We start from the raw sequence: 25,118 nt of genomic DNA, 5'->3' as shown, positions 1-25,118 counted from the left end.
GTGAGAGAAAGGAAATAACTCCTGAGAGATGCTTCCTCTTAGCAACAGGGTTTCACTACAGTTTGTAGTGACTCCACATGACAGTGAGAGGTTGTGGTACTGAGAGAACTTTTCTCAACTTGTTTTGAAAGTGATTGCAGAGAAAAGCAGTAACTTCTGCACTTGGACATGAGTTTGGTGCTCCTGTGAGCTTTACTTACAGTAAGCCAAGTGGGTTTTGCTTTGGCTAGGGTTGGTGATTTTGTTTTCTTTGCTGTCTAGGTAAGAATTACACCTGTGGGTGGTGGATTACAGTATTAGATTAAGTAACTCATCTTACATATGAGCTACCAAGAATTGTGTGGTGTGTAGGCACAGTAAATGCTTAATGCAAAAGTGCTGAAATAAGTGGGTAATAATCCCCTAAAGTGAAAATTGTTATTTGAAGAAGAAGCCAGACTAGAAACATTATCTCCTCAGAAACCCTTTACTTGTTCAAATTCCCAACTTTGCTCAGCTGTCCTGAGGGGTTTTTAAATAACCTGAAGCAGATTACAGCTCCAGGCAGGAATCAGACTATCCTCAACTTAATTTCCATGACAGAAACACCTCTCTCACAACTGAGAATTAGACCTCATGGCAGGGATGTGCTGGGAAGGGGCCAAGCACAGGAAAGTGTCATGAACTTCCCTTCCTCACTCTGTTCCTCACTTGTGTGAGACACGTCTTTCATCTTCTGGCTCATCTGCTGGACCCTGTGAAAGAAGTGCTCAGAGTCTCCACTCCCAGACTTGCCTGTGGCTCTCCTAGGAATGCACAGGACCAGGAAGGGAAGCTGTTCCCAGCTGTTCCCAGCTTCCCAGTGCATCATCTGGCCAATCACCAGTTGCATGTATCATGATGATACTGGGAGAAATGGTTTTCTTTTCATTTCCAGCATGTGGTTGTTTTCTAGTCAAGATGAAAATGTTACCTAAGCCACAAGCAGGATGGGAGTGCACATGAGCTGGGGTGAACCTAGCCACACACAGCTGGTAAGGGTTAGTTTGGGAATCTAATGTGTCAAAATCCTCCTTATAAAAACCAGGACTTTTACTTTAGTGTGTCAAACGGCAAACATCAGGTTTGAGAATTTCCTCTTATTTTTGTTTACATAAGAGGAAATTTGTTTATTTTTTGTATATTTGTTTATATATTTGTTAAATTTTGTTTAAAGCTAGGATGGGGATATTTATGAATGCAGAAACAAGTGATGGCTTTAAAACCAGTGGAAGACGAGGACTAGAAAAAAGGGAAATATAAGGAAATTATTTACTACTGATCTATTACAGTTAAGTGTTTATTTCATGTACTTTTGTTTTTTACATCTGTTAAAAATTAGCTACTCAATGCACACTCAAGAAACCTTTTAGGATGTGGGGTGAAGGAGAATTGGAGAGAGAATTCAGTCTTGCAGAAAGCTCCTTGGAGTTTATTGATATGTGGCTGTAGGAAACTAGATAAAATATGTTGTCTCAGCAAGCTGATGATGAAATCTAATAAATGTTTATGGCCCATAATGAGGACAGGGGTCAGTGTACTGTGTAAAAACAAGAACCTTTGGACTTGAGTTTTCCATATGCCACTAAATCTGGTTTATTTAAAACAGTGACCTTAAATAAACATTTTGGGGTAGGAAAATATTTTTTGTTGGGATGGAATAAGGAGTATTTAACAAATATCTGAAATTCCTGCCTCTGTTCTTGTTGAAACCCCCCCATTACTGAGCACTCAGTAAGATGGTTTTTTATTTAGGTTGTGCATAAAGGTGTGCTCTGCCCTGGAGGTTGTTTTTGATTGAAGTAACTATTGTAAAGACCTCAAAGGAACCCTTACCAATTAGTTTAAGATCTTGATATAACCTCATAAAAATACTTATAATTTGGTGAGGAATATTTTCAGGAATTAAATATTCCATGTGGTACCTAATTTTTAACAGTGCACAGAATACTGAAATGTGGACACCAAGGGCTTAATGCTTTTTCCATCTTGGCATCTTCTACTCTGACTCAAGTAAGATTTAAACACAGGGATGTCACCTGATTCCTTCTCATATTTTGAGAATTGGATTTACTTGCAATGGAGTCCTTTTCTAGTTAGTAATGTTATGATTTTCCTGCTTGCTCTGCAGAAACATTTAGGAGAGACTAGTGATTTTTGCTTGAATGATCATTATTAAGGCAGTAAACATCAAGAGTCTTGATTAAATTCTATTCCACTTTCTGAATGGAAGCATTCATATTCTACTTTCCTTACTTGTTCTCCCCTGCTTTTAATCTGGCTTAGTTCTGCTCATTCAAGCACAGATGTCTTCATGACAGTCACCTTTCAAATGTTTCCTATGAAGAAGGTGAAGCCCAGCTTTTCATTTTGCATTGATTTTTTTAAAACTTTTTTTTATCTGTGTTTTGAGAACACTTAAATGGAAGGTAAAAAACTTGAACAAAACCCTTCTAAATGTACAAACTGTCAATAAAAACTGTGATAGCCCAACACTGAAACACTGTGTGCCTCTCTCTCAAAACAGTGGTTGGTGGGGACTTGCCTTCTAATCTCTCTGCCTATGAAAAATATCAGCAGTAATGGGATGTAGTGGATTCTTCCTAGGAGAAGGAGTAATAAGGAGAAATAAATAAGTTATTGGTTTTTTATTCAGTGACAAATGTTGGGGTCATATGCATGGACAGTGAAGGGCATCCTAGGCAGAATGAGTTCAGTGAGATTGGACAAAGGTCCTGGAAACAAAGCCGTGAGTGATTACCCAGGGAGTGTGGCAAAAAAGTGTTGCTGAAACTTCCCAATTCCTTGTTTTCCCCTGACCTGTCCCTCACCTCACAAGGTGTGTGTATACCAAATGGAAGACTTGCATGGAAGATATGAGGAGAAGGAAGCAAGTCAGGAACTCTTCTTCAGTCTTCTTTATCCTGCTATTCGTTTTAGAAATATTTGAAATTGGAAGCCCATTTAAAGAAATCTTTAGTGTAAAAATACTGAAGTATCTCTAGGGTATATTCACATTTAAAGAAATCTTTAATGTAAAAATACTGAAGTATCTCTAGGGTATATTCACATTTAAAGAAATCTTTAGTGTAAAAATATTGAAGTATCTCTAGGGTATATTCACCATTGTGTTGTGTTACTTGCCTGAAGAAAAGCCCAGATGAGAAAAGCCCAGTGCTTTCTCCTTGCTTTATCTCCAAGGAAGCATTCCCTGTGGCAGGGGAGCAGGAAATCTGAAGAATATTCTCTTGTAGGTAGAGCTGGTCATTTCCATGTGCTAAAGGGACCATGGCTGTGACAAAGGGCATTATTCCAAGTTTCTGCAGTCCCCTATGGCAAGTAAGGGTGGTTCAGTGTGGACTGAAAGAAGGCACAGGGTTTGATAAAGTCCTGGCAAACATCCTGACACCTTTTAAACATTTGGATTTGGAGCTTTATAGCTTTCAGTTGTGGCTTACTGATGTTCTGAGTGTTTCCTACATATAAGTCTTTGCAGAGTACCCCAGCACACCTTAAAATGGTGGTGTCATCAATTACATTAATCAGGTTATCTGCAAATTGAAATAAGTATAGTGTGAATGAGCTGTTAAGTATCCTGCCACCATTTGGAGGAGGAGAGATTGGCACAATGATGCCAGCTTTCCTGATATTCTGACTGGTTGATTCCATCAGAAGGAAGCCTCTACTGAGAGAGGTCAAATCTTGCTGCTGAGGGAATGCAATATTCCCAAGTGGTCCCATAACCCATGGAGTACAGCCAGTGTTGGCAGGGAGGAGATGAGAGAGGAGCTTAGCTCTGAATCACCCCCTTGAAAAGTTTCCCTCTCCATCAATTTTTAAGAGAGCCTAGAAAAGCAAGTACCCTTGGCTACAGCCAGACCTCTGACTATCCTCCCACCCTCTGTACTTAAAATGCAATTTTCAGTGTTCATTTAGTGCCATAATTGTTTTAAGCACTTGAAGAATGGGAGTAGGGTTTATTACTTTCATATGTGTATCCTGTCTTTTGAGAGAGAGCAAGGTTTGACTAAAATAGACCTCACGTACCATTTCGCAAACCCAAGAATAACTTGTTAAGTTTGCTTTTGTTTTGGGTACCTCTGGATGCCTGTGAAATTTAATTGAAATTATGGTGAAGGTTTTTTTGGGTTTTTTTTCCCCTTAAAGGCAGAAAGGGTGAGTGAGGGTGTCCACTCTGCTCTTTGTACCTGCCATGCCACATGGAATGAATATGGCACTTGGGTGGGATGGGAAGCTTGAGCCCATTCTCACACATCTTCCCTTCCTTGTTTGCTTAACCTGCCTATTAAACTTGTCTTACCAAAGGCAGAAACCCTCCAGGGCAAAGAACTTCCCCTGCTACTGTGCTTGTAAAACACCTGGAATAACGGGGCCGCTTTCTCAACACCACTGGAATAAAAACACCCCTGGCTTCCCCAAACTCTGAAACCCTGGATCCTGTGGAAGGAGGAGGGACAGGAATGGGATGGGAGCCCTCCCAACAGGGCTCTCCAGCCTGAGCTTATGTAATGGAAAATGGCACGGGTCCCTGCGGAGCAGGGCTGGAATGCGGCAATTGTAGTGCCTCGTTTAAACAGAGTGGAAACATTGCAGATTCATAAAACTTGTGAGTCAGAAAGTTTACAGCTTTCCTTCCTTAAGGCAAGGGAAAAAATCTATACTGCAGCTTTTAGATAAACATGTTAATGTTCAACAGGAATGTGACTGGGAAAGAGCACCAAGAGACTCCGAGGCAAAGCAAACTGAAAACTTCGGGGTTTGGATATTTTGTGTTTGTTGTAGTGCTGTTTGATTTATTTTTTTTAGCCTAGTTTTTGGTAATGTTACCTTACTGCCCTGGCACTAATCAGTATTTACAGTAACAAATTCTAATTGCTATTTAGAAGAGGAAAAGAAAGCCCCAAAAGCTAAATATGAGTTACTCCACTACATACCTTTGGTGAATACAGGCGTTTGGTGAGGCTTACTTAGAATCATAGGGGCTAAATATTATGTTTTAGAGGCAGTTGCAAATTTTCCTGCTTTTTTATTCTTTATTTCCTTTAAAAGGTAAAATTAAATGAAAAAGGAAAAAAAAGTATGGCAATATTCCTTTTTAGAAAGGGATAGCAATATAATGTTTATTACTATGTGGTTATATAAAATTGTGAATAATTAGTGCCCTTAATGAAGAAGAAAATACTGGATTTAAAAAGGTGAAGTTGTCTGTTAAATCCACAAGCTTCATATTCTCCTTCTTGCAATGCTGTCTGAGTACATGCATGAAGTCTTTGGTTTTCTGACTCATCACTTGGGTCTCAGACCTTTTCCACTCCCTGCTTTAAAATAATGGGTTTTGATGCTGAATTAACACTGATGTACTGGCAGACAATTAGGTCTTGTGGGAAAAGGAAGGAAGTAGCTTCTAGTCTGTTTTCAAGAATTCATTGAAGAAAACCAATTTCTCCCTTTGGCTTTTTCAGAACAGTCAGAATCCAAAACGGGGGGAAAGGAGCAGTATCTGATTTAAATGGCACTTCAGAAAAATGCCAGTTTACTCTGTTACCAGTGTGCCTTGTCTGTGGTCTTTTCCAGCAGACTCCATGTGAAAAAAGGACACATCCACTGTCTCTTACATCTTCATCAGGAGCACCAGACAGGATCTTTCTGTGCCTCCTGGGTGAGGCACATGGAGCTGCAGGGATGTTGTATTAAACACTTCTTAGGCTTTTCTTAGCCTGGAGTTTTAGGGAAGCCAAGCTCTTAGGGGTTGCCACGTCGTCTGTGACTCTGCTGTCACCCACAAAAGATGTTTCAAAAGCTTATTCCTCAGCTTCAATAAGGCTTGACAAAAGGAGTCATTAAATGAAAAAAATAATGGAAGTTCTTGTGAGCTGTATGAAATGAGCACTGGTACAGTGCAGAGCCTCAAATTAGTGTCTCTCCCTGAAAAGCTGAGCTGGGAGTGGATTTGCTGGTGTGACCAAGCAGCTCAGGGAGCTCAGGCTGGAAGCATGCAAGGATCTGCTGTGAGATGGGCACTGGTGGCAGGTGGGATCCCTTGGTTCTGAAGCCCCTCAGGTACTTGGATGAAAAACATGTTTATGTAGCCTGAAAGTGCAAATCTGCTCCTCTGGTCTTTGGAGTTAGTCTCCATTAGTTGGAGAAGATGCCAGAGACTTTCACCCTGGTTACCACCTCTTCTCCAGCTGCATCTCCTCTCCCCTCTGCCTTGGCCACACTGCCAGGCTCTGGGGCTCAGGAGCAATTGCTGGGGTTCTCCATTGAGCTGTAGCTGGCCAGGCTCACTGCAAACATGTGAAGGGATGTGAACACCTCTTTTCTCACCTTTCTTTCATTCCAAGTTAGGTTTCATGACTGCATTTGCAAAGAAATAGTACAAAATCCTCATGGCACAAATGCACTGTCAGCTTGTTTCTACTTTTTTAACTGTTAGGATTTGTGTATGCATGGAGCTCTCACTTTGTAGGAGTTGTCTCTGTACTTGGATGGAGAGTTAGAAAAAACAAATCACACCTAATGCCGAGGTCCCCTCTTTTCATCTTTCCCTTTCCTTGCAGAGATGTGGAAACTCAGAGTTGCACCTCAGCTGCTGCTCTTTAGTTTCACAAACTTAACCCACTTTTCTCTGAAGCACAGTCAGATCTCTGCTCCTTTGTCTGCTTTGCCAGTATGCACATGCCTGATTAGCAAGAGCAGCTCTCTCTAGATAATTAAGGATAAAAATTCTGGTGCACATTTCTGCAGACACTTGATGATGAAAAGGAACTTGCCTGTTTCAAGAATTGGCTGTTTCAACATTAATGTAATGAGCAACTATAAAGAGATATTAGGATTGCTTCCTGATTATTGGGGTTTTTTTTCCTATATGTTAGAAATACATGTAAGTTGAATCTAAGTTGAGAGATAGGATGGATGTATGAGGGAGCATCTGTGGTTTGTGATGTGAATGAAGAATAATGCTTGCATTTTGAAAACTGATCCTTCTATTTAACCTTTTTGTTCTTCCCTGGCCCAAATCAGTACTTAGTATGTTTCCTGTGAATTTGTCTTGTCTAATTATGGTCACATCTCTGAATGGTTTGACATCCCATTGAAGGAAATATAAAGACCAGGAGGAAGAAGAGAAACCAGTGTAACATGGAATGAACCTAAGAACCATCCATCTGTCCTGTTAGGGTGTCATTTAACTGGAAAGGCTTTATTAAATATTGGACAAAAACAATGAAATATGATCTGCACTTCACAACTTTTGATTGAAAACAAAGTGTTCAATCCAGACCTTTGAGGCTTAGCTGATCCTTCATTTGCAAAGCTGCAGAGTGGTTTGCAGAGCTCTGTCTGTGATTGCAGCAGGGCAGCTGGCAGCACTGGAATGCTCCTGCTCTGTTTCCACAGAACAGAGAAATGAGCTGCTGTAACTGCTTGTGCTTCCCAGGAGTCATTCCTCTGAATTAATTTGTGATTTGTGTTTAGTTGTAGTTAAACTAATTAATCATAAGGATCTGGATGGATTCCATTCCCTCAGTGAAAGGAAGCTCTTCCCAAATCAACAGTATTTATCATTTGTTGCCTCCTGATCCCATATTTTTTCCCTGCCTCTTCCTGTTTCTAGCAAAGTTAATTGGGAATTCTGTTTATATAAGGACTTAGGCAGTGAATCTATAAGGAGGACTAACTTTTACCACAGAATTTTGCTGAAACTTTTTTCATCCGTTCTGGGTTTGGCCCCGTTTTGTTTCCTGAGCTGGCTGAGAAGGGATCTGACACTTCTGACACCAAGATTCCCTTAGAGATCATACCTTTATGATCCCAGCTGTAGTTAGGGAAGCCTTGATCAAAGGGAAGTCTGTAGTCACCACTTTGCAGAACCATAGCAACAGGGCAATCAAGTGGTTTATTGGCTCTTGCCAGATTTCTGCTAATGATGTGGAGGCTTGTAAGCAAGAAACACTTTGCTGTAAGGACTGGGAGGTGTTGGGTTGTCTGCCACACACAAGGGCTGCAAAAGCAGAGAGCTTTTTTGGCACCTTGACATGCTTTTGTAGAGACATCCTGTTGAATGTCAAGAGAGCTGTTTCAGCTCAGCTTACCACTAAGAATACAGAAAACCTGTGTGGTTCAGAGCTATTGAGGAGAGAATATTTTGGAGTTATTTGTCAGTCATGTATTTCCAAGGCCCAGTGACATTTATCAAAGAATTCAGTGAAACTCTATTAACCCAGCAGCTCTGTTAATGATGTGTGGATTTTTTGCTTTCCTCCCCCCCATAGTTTCAACATGCTCTTGCAATTGATTTATTATTCACATGAGGCTGGAGCAGTGGTGGGAGAAAGGGTGTTATTAAAAACTAGCTCCAGAAGAAAAGTGTATTTTCTCTAATTAAAACAAACTGCACAGTGCTGCCAATGTCCCTGTTCCAACTGAGGTAGGTAACGAGATTTAAAGGAAAAAAATTGCCTTCTTGCAAAGGTCATCCCCAAATTATGGAATATGAAACAAAACCTGGCCCATTTTTCTTTCAAGGCTCAATTTTCTGTTCTGCATTCCTACCTGTAGACTAAATTAATTTTCCAAGTGTTTAAGGTTTATTTTTTGAAAACTGCTTCATTTACAGCAGAAGTGTACAGGTGGTCTGAGTGCTTAAAACACTTTCCTCATAAGAGGCTCCTCATGTAGACTGGTCATAGAGTTCATCTGGGGAGCCACCATCTGTGTTAGAAAACAGAGACATTTGAAATAAATCTCTTTTCTCTGTACATTTTTAGATGCTGAGGAGTTTTTTAATACATTTCCCTGTGTATTTTAAAAATATGTATATTTTGTAAGTTAGTGCAAGCAAAGAGTGATGAGTACAGTTCTTTTGAACAGAAATGAGTCTCATAATGCCATGACAGCTCAGAGATTGTACATGTAGATGCTGTTGTTCCAGACCCCTGATAGTTTGTGGCACTTAAAGAAATTGGTACTTAAGCAGGATGCATATGTGAGTGTGTTTTCTTGGTTTGGGATTTGCTTGCTTGTGGGCTTTTAAAGCAATTTTTCCATACACATTAACCTAGAATGGACTTTTCATATTGGGAAGTGCCAAAAATCAAAGGCACATTCCTTCAAAAGCTACTAACCTTTTGGAAACTTGGTCCTAGAGGATGGCAGGGAAGACAGCTTAATATTTGAAACAAAAAATCACTGGGCTTGTGCTTTCTCAAATCAATTCAGTACAGATACTAAAACCAGATTAAAATATGCTCAGAGAAAAGGAGGGTTCACTTGGTGCACATGTAAAGGCAGGCAGTATAATGTCAGACTTTGAAGATTTGAGTTTTGTGAGTGTAATTCATGTTGTAAAGATCCTGAAGCAACATGTTACTAGGAAAGCATGAGTAGAAAAGACAAAACATGACTACAAAACATGACTTTGAAAGGATGAATGCCATAGAGGAAGTATTGAAGCATCTAATCTTGAATCATTTCAATTGGCCTTGAAAGAGTTCTGGAATAAAAATAAAATAAAATAAAAGAGTGCTCCTTATCTTAGGGTGACAGAGCATGGGTTCCATCTCCCCAGAATCTCAGGTGTTTTGCACATTAGCTTCCTGCTTAATTTCTTGCCACAGTTTTCACACAGAAATGAGACCAATCCCTAGGTAGCTGGGAAGGGCTTTTTTGCTGAACTTTTCCCATACAGTGTTTTGCAAAGACAGCACAGATGTAAAATCCTTGCTTCTGCAGCTTCTTTGTAAGGAGTTTGCTATTTCCAGCCATGTCAGTGAGAGGATCCACAAAGCAGCCAACAATGCTCCCAGAAAATAAAGGATAAGCAAATGAAAGCAAGGAAAATACTTGATTTCCTCTTCTTCACTATCCTCTCAAATAACTGCTTACATTCAATCTCAGAGATATATACTGCCTATAAATTCAAGGAATGCTTCCTGTAACAGAAAGGAAAACATTGGGCCATATAGAAGACAATTTAGCAAGTATGTGAGAGAATTGTTTTGCAAACTCTTCCTCTCATTTGATGGAACAAGCAGGATCTGTGCTTCTGATGGGCAGTGCCTTAGCTTGTCTCACAAAATAGTCAAGTTATTTATTTTGTTTGTTCATTCATTTATTTATTAATTCAGGAGACTGAGCAGAAATTAATTCATAAAATGCTTGCTCTAGAATCTGCTTGCTGGCTTTTTTATTAGATGAAATGGGTTGTTACACACTATTGCCTTGGTATTTCAACATTTACTAATGATACAGGCTTTAAAAGCTAAAGAATAGGCATAATTCAGGCAATGGTAATGCAAGCCCTGGCAGAACAGTACATTAGCTTATTCCTGAGTAATTTTAATTCACATCTTCAAACTGTAATCATAGTGAACATAGCATTTGGCAGATTGAGCACGTCAGTGCTTCAATTCCTTGATGATAAAAAGGTGCTCCATTCTGAATAGGCTATAATTACTCTTCCTTCAGTTAAAACTCTGCTCATCGGGGAGGAAAGAGCTGGGGATTTTCACTGTGCTTTGTGAGTCTTCCCTCTGCTTCACCTCCCCCACTCGAGATGGAGAAGCCTTGGCTTGGTGTGGTTTTGAAAGATGAAACTTCTTCCAGTGTCCTGGATGAAATACATTAATTGTGGAGCAGCACACAAAATAGTTGCAGGATTTTAATTAGTACTGTAGGATTTTAAAAGTAAGCATTACCAAATGCATATTAATGCTTTTACCAAATGGAGTAAACATGACTTTTTTCTTAATGAGCTCTCAGTATAAAGCTAATATGGGAGAAGGAACTGTCTAGAAAGCACCTTGGTAGGGTGGAGACTAAAAGGTGTGCCAGCTTATGGTGTGGTGGGTGCTGTACCTGTTTTTCTGAAGAATCATTTCCACATATTAAGAATGTGAAGGAGGATCAAAAACTTCTGAGAAGTGGAGGGAGAGAAATAAATATTCCAGGCAGAGTGGGAATATGTAGCCAGCCTTGGCTGCTGATGTATGGTTCCACAGAAAGAAGTGTATTTCTTCTCATATTCTAGGGAGTGAAAACCCAAGGATTATTGTTTCCCTTTTTGTCTGGAGAACCACAAAGCTGACCTAAGGAAAGGCACATGCACAGCTTCTCTGCCAAGGCTTTCCTGCTGCCCCTCAGTGCCTCCCCATCTCCCATGCTAAATTCTGCTCTCCCAGAACTGGCATGGGCACCACCACATTTGTAGATTAAATACCTGCTCTTCCTCTCACAGGTGGATTTGCTGAGTTCTCCAGCTCTTTCCCTGGTCTCTGTGAAGGAAAATCCACACTCATCCCTACTTGCATTTCTCAACCCTGCCTACCTGTTTCCAACACTGGCCCAACTAGAATCCTGCCTCATCTCTACCTTGGGTGTCAGCGAGATGTCCTCAACAAGGTGAGCATTCTGGGTGCCATGGGGTCACTGGGTGTTCTCAGTGAGATGTCCTCAACAAGGTGAGCATTCTGGGTGCCATGGGGTCACTGGGTGCTCTCAGTGAGATGTCTTCAACAAGGTGAGCATTCTGGGTGCCATGGGGTCACTGGGTGCTCTCAGTGAGCTGTCTCAACAAGGTGAGCATTCTGGGTGCCATGGGGTCACTGGGTGTTCTCAGTGAGATGTCCTCAACAAGGTGAGCATTCTGGGTGCCATGGGGTCACTGGATGTTCTCAGTGAGATGTCTTCAACAAGGTGAGCATTCTGGTGCCATGTTGTCGCTATAGGACACGAAATAACACGACATGGGCAAGCAGCTCTCCCAAGGTGAAAAAAGCACTTTTAATTTCTGACTCCAACATTTATAGATTTCCAAAAGTGACAGTGGATTGGAGGGTGGAAGTGCCACCTCTCCAATGGCACTGGACAAACCAACAGTCCATCAAATTTCTCCTCCTCCATAAAAGAATGAAAAACAATAAGTTATTTACATAAAGTGTGTGAGAAAGTTCGTTACAAGAATGTAAACATCAGAAGGCTTAGAAGAACTTAAAAAATCAGGGCGACACCATGTGGGTCACTGGATGTCCTCAGGGAGATGTCCTCAACAAGGTGAGCATTCTGGGTGCCATGTGGGTCACTGGAAGGAGGATCTGATCTCCAGGGATCTTCCATCATGGGGTATCATTACAGCTGTGAAACAGCAGCAGTGGAGGCAGGTAATGCACAAGCCATGGAAAGCTGTGGGAGAAACAGTGATCCCCACACCATGTAATTAATCTATGGGTCATGCAATATGAAACTTGGGTGTCTTTCTCCTTCATGCTAGGGCAGATGGAATGGTACATTCCTCAGGAACCTATCAACCCAATTGTCACATCTGCCATGACTGCAGGTCAAGTGCATTCCTGTCACAGCTCTGACCTGCTTGTTTTGGCAGGTCTTGGAGGTTGACACAATTATATTCATGGTTACAGCAGGACAAAGGAAGATTGTCTGGTTTTAGTATTTCCTTCAAGTGCTAGGAAAAAACAGCATTTAAACTTCCTAAGAGTTCTAAGAAAAGTTTGCTCATTTTGGCTCTCAGTGTGCTACATTGTGGTTATTTTCCTGTGATAGACTGGTGGCATTGCAAGACAGTATTTACTTTTACTGAAGATCTTCCTTGCTCTTTGTGAAAGAGAGGAAAATTGCATTCTAACCTACATAGGAGTGGCAGTGTCTTTTCTGAAAGTTAGTGTGACAGAAAGCAAACTGCAGTGTGGTTATGGCCCTGAAGGAGCTTCCTACTTACACCTCATGGCTTGTGCCAGCATTTAAAATGTATAACTTTCTGCCTTCCCACTTGCATAACTATTCTTTTCTTCCAGACCTGGATTTGATTTCCTGGAACAAAATGACATTTTAAGGTGCTATTAATTTTCAGATTAAACAAGTCATAAAATGTAAATAAGCTTACAAAAGAGCATTTACCTTCTTGTCACAGAGTTGTTAGTATTAGGATTTCTGGATCTTCCTCCCATCGTAATTCACTTTTTCCTCTTGGGTGCCTTACAATGAAGTCACTGTTATGGTTATTGCACTGGAGCATGTCACAGTGGGAATGATTGATTCTTCAGAACAGAAGGAAGCATAACTTCTTTCTTTAGCCTCAGTCTGAAAGACAAGCACTAATATTTTGGGGTGGTTTTCTTGGCTTGCAGATTTTGGACTTTGGCATCTGCAGCCTTCTTGTTCCATACGAATAATCAATCCTACATCAAAAACCTGGCATAACTGTGATGGCTGGACTGTGCAGCCCATCAATGATCATGTTTTAAAAGAAATAATAAGGTTTTCTATTCTTCCCAATTCATCATCCCCCCTTTAGCTATGTTCTTAACAAACCTGACCATGGCAGTCCATTTGTCCATACTGTGCCATGAGTGTGGGGTACCAGAGCTCAACATCATAGGCTAGACTGCTCTGACTGAACAGGACACAGTTCTGGCTCTTCTGCTCAATAAGCATCTCCCTGTTTCTCCTCACTAAAAGATGTCTATGCTTGTAGAAAGAATTTGGGGAAGAATCAACCATTTGGCTTTGTGACTTTGTATTTTTCTGCTGGTAGGTCTCGAGTTGAAATCAGCATTGTAAGAATTCGTTCATGCTGCTGCTCCTATGGATTGGCAAACTTTATTATATATCTGCTATGAAAGAAAAAGGATTAAAACCAGATTTTTCGTTGTTTCCTTTTTCTTAATGTTTATTTTGAGATAAGAGTTTCCATAAAAATCTGGCCAAAAGCTCCCCAGTGTTTATGTTCAGTGTAAGTAGTGTCCAAGCCGTGTTGCATGTCACTTACTGCCAGATCCTCTCTGAACCATGGCAGTTTGATAAGCATTACCCTAACATGCTAAATTGCTTTTCTGTGTCAAGATGCTTCCTTGGAGGAGACTGGATGGCTTGTGGTGGAGCCATCTCTACTTTTCCAGTACTTCTTCCATATTTTCTTCCAGTACTTCTTCTTTTTGTACTTAGGTGCCCACTGCATCACAAACTACTTTGCACAACTCTGGATACCATGCATATGGAGAGATGCAGAAAAGAGGTGCCTCTCTTTTATTTCAGTCATGGAAACTGACTTACTTAAAAGGCCAGTTGACTCTTAAATGTACACTGAGTGTCTTTGCTTGTTCCTGTGACATTTCTGTGAGAGGCAAGAGGCCTAGAGACTGAAAACTGAAATTGTACATCACAGAACAGGACTCCTATAAAATGCCACTCAGTGCTGTGTGGAAATGGTTTAATTCAGGATCTTAACCTCTTTCCTTGAGGTTTTGAGAGAGTTTTGCACATTCCCTTAGAAACAAGAAACTCCTGGACTTGAGAGGTGACTGCAGGAGGCATCCATTTCATTTCCTATTTCCCAATATCTGTGATGGGGCAATTTCAGTCCCAGATATGTGATCTGGAAAACACATATTCAGGTCAGCAAACTGCATGTGGGAAGTGTTTGTTGTCAGCTTGCATGCTGAGAATTTAAACTAAAGTAGTAAAAAGTTCATTCTCTTAGAAGTGATGCTTCAGAGTAGCAGAAGGTATTCTACCATTACTTCTGTTCTTTGTTATTTTTATGGGATTTGCAGGCCATATCTTATTTGGACACACTGGATGTCTCATTAGAAGTTGTTAAAAGAATTCAAAGCTGAGGAGTTCTCTTTTTCCTAGAAGAATGTCCCTTACACAGCTAGAGCAATTCCAACACAAATTTCAGTTTGGTCTTTAGCTTTGTAATGTGCCAAAGGTACCATTTGACTTTCCTAGGCTCAATCTTCCTCTCTTTCCTAGGAGCTGATGCAGCAGAATGACATTGGCTACGTCCTGAATGCCAGCAATACTTGTCCAAAGCCTGATTTTATTCCAGAATCCCATTTCCTCAGAGTGCCTGTGAATGACAGTTTTTGTGAGAAAATTCTACCTTGGTTGGATAAATCAGTCGATTTTATAGGTGAGTGGAAAATTTTAATTCTCTCTCTCAAACAGTCTTTGGGTTTCTCTGTGTGTCTGCTGTGCTGTTTTGGCTGGAGAAGCCCAGAGCTCTTTCTGGGTAGTGTGAAAATATCCTCAGGATCTATGGACATGATCAGCATCACTCCATAAGCACAGGAGCAAAAAGTGGGGAGATTGTGCCACTGCATGTTGCTGCATTCCAGAACAAAGACACTTCAGAGCTGCTTTCAGGCAGCCTCTCAGATGCCTGATGTATGTCTGCAGAGAGGGGGTTAGAAATCTGGACACACAACTTCTGCCTTTACCTTTGGGAAGTGAACTAGCCATGTCTGAACCGGCCAGATTGTTCCATCATGAATGCTTGCTTTTTACTTGCATATAAAATTAGAAACAATCACCTTTCCCAGACATCTAAATAGGGCTGTTTATGTGCACATTAAAATGAGCTATGCTGTGACTGCAGGATATTTCCTGTGTGTAGTCATGCTTTTTCTATACTCAATGCTACTACACAGTGCTAGAGGAAATAAGTGAGTTTTGTTTCAAGGCTTCCATGAGATTTGCAATTAGCAGTTCAATTGGAAGCTTTGAATAATTTTCAATAACACTGCTTTCTTTAAAAACTTTTTATCCTGGTATGATGCTGCTGAGTTTGACAGTTGCCAATTTCTTTTGCCATGTAGAAAAAGCAAAAGCATCCAATGGCCATGTGTTGGTGCACTGTTTAGCTGGGATATCTCGCTCTGCCACAATTGCCATTGCATACATCATGAAAAGAATGGATATGTCCTTGGATGAAGCTTACAGGTAGGGACAAATCCTCCCTTCCTACTAACTCTTGTGCCTGTTGCCCTGTTTTTATAGGGTGGATGATAAAAGGTTCTATGACCAAGGGTAGAAGCAGACATTTTATCTGGTAGTTCACTGGCCACATTTGTTTTAAGCATAGGTTTCCTCCAGAAACAGATTAATGGTATTGAATAGATATCACACAGCTAATATTAATTGCCCACTGCAGAATGATCTTTGATCCAAGCAGGCAATCACATGGTATGTAAACTGCCTATTCAATGTATGTGTCTTGTCCTGCTTCTGGCCAGGACAGGGTTAATTTCTGCAATAGCCAGGAGAGGCATGGCCAGGACCTGGAGGTTATTCTGTGCCACCTCCTGTCACTGCTGGGAGCAGGGGAAGGGTCCCTTCTGAGGCAGGGTTGGGTGCCCTGAGGTTCCCACATGTGTGAATCATTTGCCTTCTTTCTCACCCCTCTGCCATTACTATGCTGCTGTTACTGTTCATTTTCTAATCTCATCACTGCTCCCAGTAAATTGTTCTTATCTCAGCCCATGTGCCTCCAGCTCTCCTCTCCATCCTGCTGCAGAGGAGCAGTGCATGGTTTGGGAGTGTTTTGGTGGGAGCATCATTGCTGACCCACAGCTGTTGTGTACAAACACACACATGTAACAGCATCTTGTGAGCCACAGGGACAGCAGAGTGGTCAAGGCTGAAGAGAGAACTGAGGGTATTTGGTATTTAGAGCCACACTTAGGACAAATACTGGGCTGGATCTGTTTCCTGCAGTCTGGTAGTGCTCACAAAGACCTGCCTGAAAGTGAAATGCCCAGGAATGGAGAGAGCTTCTTTGTTGCTTTTGAAGTGACTGTGTGGGAAAGCATTTTGAAGTATCATGTCATTTGGCATTTGGTAGTGTTTGTGGAGACCCCCTTCCCTTTCCTCCTTTACAGTTACCATTTTTTCTATACTTGGATTGTGAACACTTTCCACCAGGTGTCTTGGTTGACTTCTTACTTTATTTACTTTAACCAACTGCTTTGTTGTGTTGTACAGAAAATGGTGATTTTCTTTTTGCTGGCTCCCTGGCACAGCTAGTGCATCACTGTAAGGAGTTACACAGAACCAGTCTGAGCACTTGCCCTGGAGCAGGGGCAGAGGAGCCCCTTTGGAATCACCTGTGTGTGATTCCAAACCACCATCCCCAAAACAGGGATGAGGACAGAGAGATGAGCACTGGGTATTGCCATGTGGAGTGTGCTTTCCACAGAAACTTTTAAGCTGATGAACGTTGCTATGTGTGCAGTGAAAAAGCTGCATGTAAGAGGGGCCTGAGCTACAGCTCTCTCCTGCTGTGTTGGGACACTTCCCACATTTCCTTACTAGAGCCTGCTGGTAGCTTGCTGTTGTGCAGGAATTTCAACAGGGAACAGGTTTGGTTAAGAAGTTAAAGCTCAGTTTTTCAGGTACAGATAACAATTATAGTCAATATGGACAGATACTGTGCAAGGTGTGAGCTCAGTGAAAAACCTGCCTGGTCTGAGGCTGTAGTGGCTGAGGGCAGAGCTGTAGAGAACCAAACACTGCACACACCTCAAGGAACTTCTTCAGGGAGCTTCTAAATTCCTCCATGAAGTCTCTGCATTAAATTCTAGTTTGTATCTTAATCAAAAGCATGAGCAGAGTGTGAAGGATTAATCCCACTAAGTCTTTTTCTCTTAGGAGGGAGCAACTGCTGTGAAATTTAGATTATATTCTGTCATATTTCCTTTGATATGGCTCAGGGAGAACCATCTGCAGAACATTTCACTCATTGGTTTGGGATCTCTTGTTGGCCAAGCTTAAAAGAAAAATTCTTTTCTTTGAATTAGTGGAAGTCATTAGATAAAATGTTTGTCTGACACTATTACAAAAATAAAAAGGTGATACTATTACTTGAAGCCAAAGAAATAAACTTTTAAAATCTTTTGTATAATGGACTATTTAACAGAAATAAACATAAGAATTAAACATTATACATGTTTTCCAATTGGAAAAAAATAATGCATATTTTGAGATTAAAAAGCTTGCAAAGCAGAGGATCCAGCATGCTTTCCCTACTCTTTTCATTTTTAAAAATTCTAGTTTTAAATCTGGGACTGCCCAGTATTTTGGAGAGAGAGGAGAAAGTGGAAAGATCAGTGTTGAGGATGCTACCAGAACACTGGCAAGAAGGACCTTCCTCTAATAACTAACCCAAGTACAACAATTTTGACTGGGAAAAAATGAACAAAGACTATGAATTCTTGAGCAAATTGCTAAAAAACTTCACATCAAATGCTAAGAGGACAAACTACAGAGTTTCTCCTGAGGAGACTCACTAGATTTCTCCATTTGCCAGTGTTACACTTCTTGGTGGAAGTTTCCATTATCAGCTTGTGCAATCTGGTATTCTAGGTCATAGTGTCAGCTTGACTACTCCTAGGATTGTTTGTTCTCTGGCAAATTAAAAAAAATAGTAATAAAAAAAATGCAAGTTTTGACATTGTTCATGTGCTAGCATGTACTCACATACACAAGTACACCTTTCCATTTTTCTCACACTGCTTTTAATGACTGCACGCTCATCTTCTGTACACTTCCTCAGACAGGTTTTATTTTTAATAGTATTTGATTTTCCCAGTGACACATTATATGTGTGTTTGTACTAGATTTAGTTCCTCAAGGTTTCTTTCCTTGTTAATTCTCTTGTCATTTGGTTAAGCATAGTTCCAGGAATGTTTCTTAAAAAAAAAAACAAAACCAAAACTGGAGGAGGAGGGATTTGGGCACCTCTGTTTTGCAGCCTGTTAAAAGCAAAGTACTTATTTATCTGTATTGCAAATCAGACAGGTAGGAAACAAGTATTTATGTTTAACTTTGAAATAAATAACAGCAATCATGTGATACAAGTCTTTTGTACATTTAGAATCCTGGTTCAGCAAAACATTTTCTCTACCATTGCACTTGCAGTGCATGAATGGATGGGCACACCTGTGCTAGTCAGGCTGCTTCCTACAGCACCCAAAAATACCCAAAACAGGTGAACTCTTCCAGAGATTTGGCAATCTTGTTTCCCTGTAGTGCTGAACCCCTGCAGGGCTTGAGAGAGGGTTTTTGTTTTAATGCTGCATTTGCACCTTTCTAGTTTTGGTCACCCATCAGTGGTCAGTTATAGTGTGGGGCAGAAATCACTGGCGCTTGCTGGACAAGGTCAGAATGCACCAGGGCTCTCTGTCCTGCCTGACAGTGACAAACAGGGTAGGCAGTGCAGTGGTGACAAGAGAGGGCTGACAGGAACAGGTGATGTCACTGGAATGGTGGGGAAGGTGTCCACTCTCTGTAGCACATGGGAAGTAGTCTCTTGGCTAAAGCTCAAGTGCTGTTCGTGCAAAATTCCAGGAGTTCTTTACTCTGGTCAGAAACCAAGGTAGCAAAGATCCCAGTGATGAAGTAAATACAGGAAATGATTCACTTGAATCACTTGTGGGCATCATGGAGAGTTAAATGTTTATTGTGCTGCCCAGAAAAAGGTACCTGGACGTCTGTAACTCTTTGTCTCTATTGTCTCATATTGTCCTACTTCAATTTGTCCAAATTATAATTAGTCTAATGGTATTACTATTTTCGTAACCATTTTATTACTATTAAACTTTTAAAATTTTAAAAAGAAGTGATTGGCACTTCTCACAGAGACAATTGAGAGCATGCAGAAAACATAATTTTGCTTCAAACTTGCCTTTTTTAAACTCCATCCTCAAGTCACTTATGCTTGACTGAACCTTAGTCCAAATTAAGAATAGGCTGGCACAACATTCAGTGTAGGGTTGTCTTTTACCTGAGCAGCAGGCTCTTGAATTAATTCTCCCTTTGTTTGTCCCCTCTTACCAGATTTGTGAAAGAAAAGAGGCCAACCATTTCTCCCAACTTCAACTTCCTGGGCCAGCTTTTGGACTTCGAGAAGAAGCTCAAGAACCAGAGCGGCCAGCCCGGCCCCATCAGCAAGCTGAAGCTGCTGCACTTGGAGAAGAGCAGCGAGCAGGTGCAGGTGCTGGAGGGCGGCCAGAGCAGCCTCTCCCCCGGCCAGCTCTGCCTCTCGGCCGCCTCGGAGCTGCTGGAGCCCAAGCCCACGGACACCCGCGGGCACCCGGCGCCGCTGGAGGACGGCCCGCTGGTGCAGGGCATCAACGGGCTGCACGTCTCCCTGGACAAGGTGGAGGACAGCAACCGCCTGAAGCGCTCCTTTTCCCTGGACATCAAATCCGTGTCCTACTCAGCGAGCAGCAGCTGCGTCACCGCATCGGTGCAGGGCTTCGCCTCCTCCGAGGACACGCTGGAGTACTACAAACACGCGGCTGCCCTGGAGGGTAGCGGCAAGCTGTGCCAGTTCTCCCCCGTGCAGGAGGTGTCGGAGCAGAGCCCGGAGAGCAGTCCCGACCAGGAGGCGGCGCGGCCCCAGGAGGGCCCGGGCCCGTGGCCGCTGGACAGCGCGGCCTCACGGCCACACGCGGGCCGGCCCCTGCTGTACCCCCTGCACCGCAGCGGCAGCGTGGAGGACACCTACAGAACGAACTTCGTGTTCGGGCTCTCCACCAGCCAGCAGCACCTGGCCAAGTCCGCCGCGGGGCTGGGCCTCAAGGGCTGGCACTCGGACATCCTGGCCCCGCAGCCCTCGTCCCTTACCAACAGCTGGTATTTCGCCGCCGAGTCCTCCTCGCATTTCTACTCGGCCTCGGCGGTGTTCGGGGGCGGCGGCGCCTTCCCCGCCTACAGCTGCAGCCAGCTGCCCTCGGGCTGCGAGCAGCCCAGCGCCGTGCGCCGCCGGGCCCGCCAGGCCGACCGCGGCGACTCCCGGCGCAGCTGGCACGAGGAGAGCTCCTTCGAGAAGCAGTTCAAGCGCAGGAGCTGCCAGATGGAGTTCGGGGAGAGCATCCTGGCGGACAACAGATCCAGAGAGGAACTGGGCAAAGTGGGCAGTCAGTCCAGCTTTTCAGGCAGCATGGAAATCATTGAAGTGTCCTGAGGGGCGGAGGCTCCTGTGACTGTGGCAGAGCTGCTCCCCCGGCGTGTGAGAGGTCCCTGTAAATCTGAAACTTTGGGTAAAAAGGTGGGGGGAGAGGGAAGAACCGGAGGCTTTGCTGGGAGCCAGGGAAAGGGTGTGATACTGCAGGGAGACTGAGGTTGCTGCTGGGCTTCTCTCCTCTCCGGGAGAAGGGTAGAACATTTCACAGACCTTTCCCTGTCAGAGGAAGCAACTCTGTGCAATGGATTGCCCATCCTTTCAGTGGCTTTTAACAAGGAAGCTCTCCTGGTGTCAAACCCTTTCTCTGCTTCCACTGAACCATGCTCCTACCTGTCAGAACTAGTTTTGTTCTTCCCTCCCCATGCCCCACGTCCTCACCAGTGCACCTTAGCCCTGACACTGAGCCAACCTCTGGAGGGAGACCTTTTTCCTAAAAGAAAAGGAGACTGGGAGCGATTCCAAAGGCCATAGGGACCGGTTACAGCAAGGCTGGTCTGAACACACCGTTCAGACAAATGTAAATACTGGTGTAACTATTGTTCTAATGAATAGGCTTTAGGTGATTCGCTAGAGAGCTGCTTCAGAGAAAGAAAAAACCCCAGTACCTCAAAAATACATAAAATAAACTAGGGCTTTATGGCTGCCACATGCTGGTAGTGAGTTCATAAACAATGTGAACAAGTAATGACTGGCCACGTTTAATTTTTTTTTTTAAAGCTGTCCACGCACAAGTGTTTCAGTTGGCTCAGTAGCAATTAATCTTAAAAGATGAATGAACCATACTTAGCACTGTTTCTCCCAGTCTTTTTCCCCCAGTCTTTTGATAAAGTATTTGTATTTTTGATACTAAACTGGCTTCTGGGAGAGGGGTAGCTGCTTTGGCTTCTAAGCTATAAAAGAGTGGTTGCTACGTAGAGCTACGTGCAAGAGAAGTGGCTGGTACGAGTGGCCACAACACACTTTTCTTGCCCATTAACAATTCAATTGCTGAAAAACAATTCAAATGTTTGGGGTTTCTTTAAGGTAAAGAAACCTTAAAGAAGGTTTGAGCTGTAGTGGGTTTTGTCCTTAATGGAGCAGTTCCAGGGAACTGCAGATGCTCAAGGCTCTACCACGTTCTCACCCTCTGCACCCCAGGGCAGACACCTGCATCTCGAGGATGGAGGTTTCACAGGAGATGAGGCACAGCCCTGCTCATGTTTTTAACAGCAACCCAGCTGCTTCCCCTCCCACCCTGGCTGCTGCTCACCTTGGGCTCCGTGTGCTCATTGCCACGAGGTTTATGGTCAGCGAGGGACGGTACCAGAGCCACTGTGTAAAGCTGCATCCTTCCTGCCCTCAGGGCCTTCCCAGCTCTCCTCAGAACATGTTGAGGGGAAACTGCATTCTTTTGTCCCATTTCAGTGCAGGCAGCTGAAAACTGTAGTAACAAATAATTAACCCTGACCAACAGCTTTAAAAAAAAAAATTGTCAGCAGCAAACTGAAGCCCTAATTCAAGTCAGCAGCTTGGGTTATGTTTGGGGTTTTTTTACTGTAAGTTTAGCTAGTTTGTGACTCAAATCTCAGGTTTTACTATACTGAAAAGTGGAGAAGATTTTTGTCATTGTTTTGTTTTGTGGCTAGGATGTGACTTTAATTTCCTACAATGGACCGTTGAAAATAGCACTGAAAGCTACAGCATTGATTAACTTGATCCTAAAAAGTGCAAAAGGCACAGAGAGAGGAGGCACCAGGAGTCCCTGAGCCCAGAGGCTCTTTGTGCTGCGTGTACAAGAGGCTGGACAAAGGGCCTGGGCAAGGGAGAGGCTGACACCACGCTGGCCACTGTGTCAGGTGCTGGCTGTTCATTGAACGTGCTGCCACTTGTCTCTGTTTACATCTCCAGTGGAAGTGATGACATCACAGCTATTTTCAGCTGTGTGTGTGTTTGCCTGTGTTAACAGCTGAGCAGGGCTCCTCTCAGCCACATTTCAGGAAAAGCGGGTGGCTTTGATTTAAACCAGTTAATGGGAGTGAACACGTATCAATCCCTAGAGGCAGAAACTGATTCTTCCTCTTTTGTGCTTCCTCAGACATGTGTGTGCTCCCCTTCTTTGTATGTTTGGGGTTGGTTTGGTTGATTGCCTTTTGAAGAACTGAAATCTGGTCTGGTGGCTCCTCGTGATTCCCAGTGTGTTCTGGATGAATCCAAGGTGTAGGCTCAGTACTTAGAGGGGGCAGGTTCCCAGAGGAGGAAGCCTTAACCCCATGTCCTGCACAGGGTGGTGCCCTGGCTCACACCTGAACTAGAGTCCTGTCCCTGAACAATACTGGAAATGGTTTGCAGAAGGCTGAAAAGCAAAGTGGAGGATGTGAGAGGGAAAAATGTGTACATATTCACAATGAATATAACGTATGGCATTTGGTGTGTGGCATACTTGGCATGTTTGGTGTATGGCAAGCTGGTGAAATGGTTCAGAGAGATGTGAGTTTCTCATCTTGTTGTGTCATGAGCATTACATGTATGTTATGATGAAATAAAATCAGAAATGGTACCTGTTTATACAGAAGGCTGGGGAAGGAGTTGTGGAGTGTCTTACCTGCAGCAGGACCCACTCCCCCAGCAGCCAGGAGAGCAGGGGCCTTGTCCTTTATGGGACACCCCTTCCCTGCAGGTGTGGTCATGAATGACAGGGCTGGAGCAGCTTTAGACCACTTCTCACAGGCAGCAGTGATTTTACAGCACCAGTAACCATTTAGGGCTCTCACCTGTCCCTGATTATCATCCCCCTTCTTCTTCTCCATTGATGAGCAGCAGTGGCACTTGCCTGCATTAACACCCCCACTGTCTAATCCAGGTGTGAGTAACCTGTTCCTCAGGCAGCTGGTGTGGTCTTGGTGAAGCAAGTATCTCAAATTGTTGAAGCTACCCAGAATGAACCCCATGCTTTTTTCTTGCCTCCCTCCTATACTGCTTATTTGAAAAATAATTTAATTACTTGTTTAAATACTTGTTTTGACTGATGCTGTCAGTCTTGAAAAATTCAGGGCAAGTTCTGCTAACTGAGATTGGAGCACACCCCCACTGCTGCTTCAGAGAATGGCTCACACAAACATAGCACAGATTAGAATTAAAGAGGGCTGCCACAGTTGTATCCTTAGAGGAGAAAGCTCTGAGCTTATGTAACAGCAGCTTCAAACAGGGTGCAGTAACAAAGCCTTTTCTTTTGAGAATTTCAAAGCACAATCCCAGAAAGGGAAATGCAAAATCTTCATCCTCTCTAAAAGAAACCAAACCATCCGTCAGAGCACAAGGAACAACCTGTGTGAGTTTCTGTGCTTATCTTCTACAAACAAGATCTAGCAGCTCCTAGAGAACAAAAAAGAACCATGCAAATTCAATGGCATCATCAGCTGCTGAGCCTACACAACAGGTTGACATGACAATCTTCTAAGATTTAGCTGCTCACCCCACTCTGAAGCCCCTTCTGATTGCAGTAGCTCTGTTCCCTCAAATTCTGTTTTTTGAAGCATTCACTTCAGCTTTCACCACTCCTCCTGCCTGCTTTGCATCCCTGGCCCTGCCACCAGCCAGCTCTGGGAAGAGACAGTCTAACTCCACCTCCAGTAAAAACCCAAGGGGCAACTGAAATCTGCCTCATGCATGTCACCAACACCTCATTTTCATTTCTCTGCCTGGCATTACTGGGAAGAGGTCCCCAGGGTCACCGGGCTCCTGATGTAACCATCACAATGAATTCCTAGAATGAAGTGAACTGAAAACAGCAAACCTCCTCCCAGCAGGGATCAGGTAGCCCTGCTTTTGAGGGGCCTGGGGAGGATAAGAGAATAGAAATGTGGTAATCAGGTGAACTACTGTCTTTACTACCTGTATTCATCAGCTAGGTGCTCAATATGCTGTGATTCACAGCACAAGTTACAAACTGACTTCTACCAGAACAAGGGGAACAGCACTAGGGTTCTAATAAGATTGTTACTTTTTAAATCCAAAATCATTGTGATTCAACCAAATTTACCTAGCCAGACATCTTAATTAGCCGGCCATACACCTAGCTAGTCTGTATTTGTTATTAATCTGTGATAAAAGTGGTTATTCTAGCACTTTTAGACAGTGTAACATACACAATACCACAGTTACATTACACATACAAATCCACAATTGAGAATTCAGGTAGAACAGTGTTCCTAATCCATCAGATTTGCCTGGCAACAGCACTTGCTCTTTGAATGCTGGCTGCAAAGAACTTCTTGGCCCCCAGGTCCAAATGGTTGCTCTGAGGCAAACTGAAATGTTTCTGCACTAAAGCCTTGAG

At 42.9% G+C, this 25,118-nt stretch overlaps 1 protein-coding gene and 1 long non-coding RNA gene across 2 annotated transcripts in view; one reads left to right on the top strand and one right to left on the bottom strand.

Moving 5' to 3' along the window:
- DUSP16 (dual specificity phosphatase 16) overlaps positions 1 to 23,364 on the top strand; it is a 59,694-nt gene extending 36,330 nt beyond the window's left edge. The window contains exons 6-9 of the mRNA XM_066549644.1: positions 11,276 to 11,439; positions 14,809 to 14,968; positions 15,654 to 15,777; positions 19,672 to 23,364. Coding sequence (XP_066405741.1) covers positions 11,276 to 11,439; positions 14,809 to 14,968; positions 15,654 to 15,777; positions 19,672 to 20,803 — 1,580 coding nt within the window. The 3' untranslated portion in view covers positions 20,804 to 23,364. The remainder of the gene's footprint in view (positions 1 to 11,275; positions 11,440 to 14,808; positions 14,969 to 15,653; positions 15,778 to 19,671) is intronic.
- On the bottom strand, positions 18,631 to 23,696 carry LOC136556435 (uncharacterized). The gene is made up of 2 exons (XR_010783678.1): positions 22,053 to 23,696; positions 18,631 to 20,867 (listed from the first exon to the last, which is right to left on the bottom strand). It is a non-coding gene; the product is annotated as an uncharacterized lncRNA (long non-coding RNA).
- Positions 23,697 to 25,118: the final 1,422 nt, after the last annotated feature.

This window comes from Molothrus aeneus, chromosome 5 (genome assembly GCF_037042795.1).
Source record: "Molothrus aeneus isolate 106 chromosome 5, BPBGC_Maene_1.0, whole genome shotgun sequence".
Classification (NCBI taxonomy): Eukaryota; Metazoa; Chordata; class Aves; order Passeriformes; family Icteridae; genus Molothrus; species Molothrus aeneus.
Note: the sequence above shows the minus strand (reverse complement) of the source record. Positions and strands in the feature narration are given on the sequence as shown.